The sequence below is a fragment of the Lucilia cuprina genome, chromosome 5, assembly GCF_022045245.1.
Source record: "Lucilia cuprina isolate Lc7/37 chromosome 5, ASM2204524v1, whole genome shotgun sequence".
Taxonomy (NCBI): domain Eukaryota; kingdom Metazoa; phylum Arthropoda; class Insecta; order Diptera; family Calliphoridae; genus Lucilia; species Lucilia cuprina.
The window spans coordinates 45,144,000-45,146,059 of record NC_060953.1 but is presented as its reverse complement, the minus strand read 5'-3'; the positions used below and the strand labels follow the sequence as shown (position 1 = coordinate 45,146,059).

General features: G+C 32.3%; 1 protein-coding gene across 1 annotated transcript; it reads right to left on the bottom strand.

Moving 5' to 3' along the window:
• Positions 1 to 197: 197 nt before the first annotated feature.
• LOC124419964 (NAD(+) hydrolase sarm1-like) lies at positions 198 to 1,098 on the bottom strand. The gene is made up of 2 exons (XM_046951248.1): positions 762 to 1,098; positions 198 to 693 (listed from the first exon to the last, which is right to left on the bottom strand). The coding sequence occupies exons 1-2, from the start codon at positions 962 to 964 to the stop codon at positions 198 to 200; spliced, it is 699 nt and encodes a 232-aa protein (XP_046807204.1). The 5' UTR covers positions 965 to 1,098.
• Between the last annotated feature and the right edge of the window lie 962 nt (positions 1,099 to 2,060).

Genomic DNA, 2,060 nt, shown 5'->3' with positions numbered 1-2,060 from the left:
TTCTAGTTCAGTTCTAGTTCAGTTCTAGTTCAGTTCTAGTTCAGTTCTAGTTCAGTTCTAGTTCAGTTCTAGTTCAGTTCTAGTTCAGTTCTAGTTCAGTTCTACAAATTTTTACAAAATGTTTAAAAATCCACTAAAAATTAATTTTTTTTATTAAATTCTCACAAAAATCTTAATTTTTCTTATAAGAGCGTAATTTATAAAAAATGTTTATTGGTTTCAGAAGATTTTCCAATTTTTATCCTAACAGACCTTTCTTCAAAAAAATAAATTAAAAAAAAAAAGATATTTAATATTCCACTTACATGTATGACAGCAGCATTTTCCTCTGTCTTGACACCATCAACCTCCATGCGATTTCGCGAGGCAGCCGCCGCCTTCGCCTGTTGATAATCAATATCACCTGTCTGTAATCGTTTACTTTCGGCCAAATTACTGGTCGCCTGTTCCGAACTAAAACCATCAGCCACTACTTTCGTTTTTGATTCTGTTTTAGTGCGTTTCTCCTCAAACTTTACGGTGTCCACTAGCGTGCCCTTCGAACCGCTCAAACCATTGGCCGCCAATTGATTAGAGGCTTTCACTAGATCCATATCTAAATTCATATGATCGTCATCGTGTTCATGATCATCGGGAAATGTTATATGAGGTTCACTATTGCCATCAACAATATTCTCCAAAGAGGAGCGTAATCTTTGAGAAAAGGGAAAACGAAATATAATCATAATTTTGTTTTAGTATAATTTTTTCGAAAAACTTACTTTTTCTTAAGTTTATTTATGGCATCTGAACTATTGAGGGCATTTAAATTGCTGAGATCGTTAATGGAGGGTGGCTGATGACTAAGGGTCCCCGTTGATCCCGTTAGGGCGGGTGTGTTGTTGCGGCCCAAGGCCAAATCATTGATTTCTGACATGGAATTTTTAAATTCGCTCATATCGCGTTTCAGTGCTGCCGCTTTCATTTCTGTGGAGGTGGATGAAGAGGACGATGAGGAGGAAGAGGATGTAATGTGATGTAAACGTGATTTCTTTTCAACACGTGTTGTTGTACTGCTATTAACGACCTGCGTGAGAATAGAAAAATAAAACAAAATTATTAGAATGTTTCATTTTTTTACAATTAAAAGGCCCTTCTAATAGAGGGCCCTTCAGCTAAAAATTCCCCTAAGAATATTCAAGAAAACTTGTCTTGGTTATTTTGTCATTATGCTTAAATAATAACGTTTTGTCAATAAAATATACAAATCTTCATTTAATTTATTACTGCATGTATTTTAAAAATTTATATCTGTCTGTCTGTCTGTCTGTTTCTTTAAGAACACGCCAGTATCTATGTCTCCACTTGTCTTGAGCATTTGTTTGTATTTGTATAAGTGTGTGAATTTTTTAGATAAACTTGTTGGCAATATTTTCTTTTTTTTTTTAAATTAACAATATTGTTTTTTCTTCTCCATGCTTTATTCATTCATTTATTCTTTTCTACTTTATATTGTTTTGTTCTGCTGTTTTTTCTTTTTTCGTCGGGTGAGATTGTTGTTATCAGTTAAACAATAATTTCTTTATCAGTTTTTAGCCACAAATTAATAAAAAAAGAAATAATAAGTGATATTTGCCTTTAAAATTGGTGGGATCTTGCCAATTTTTTTTTTTAAAAGGTTTTTTTTTCTTTATATTAAAAAAATTTTAATTTGTTATTAATTTACTTAAATTTTTACAACGTTTTAGGAGTGTTGCGTTAACTAAGAATATTAATAAACTAAATGTTAAAAACAGAATACTTTGAGAAGCTTTCTTAACACTCGCAACGCTGAACTAGAACAGAACTGAAACAGCATTAGAACAAATCCAAAACAGAACTAGAACAGAACTAAAACAGAACTAGAACAGAAGTAGAACAGAACTAGAATAGAGCTAGAACATAACTAGAACAGAAGTAGAACAGAACTAGAATAGAGCTAGAACATAACTAGAACAGAACTAGAACAGAACTAGAACAGAACTAGAACAGAACTAGAACAGAACTAGAACAGAACTAGAACAGAACTAGAACAGAACTAG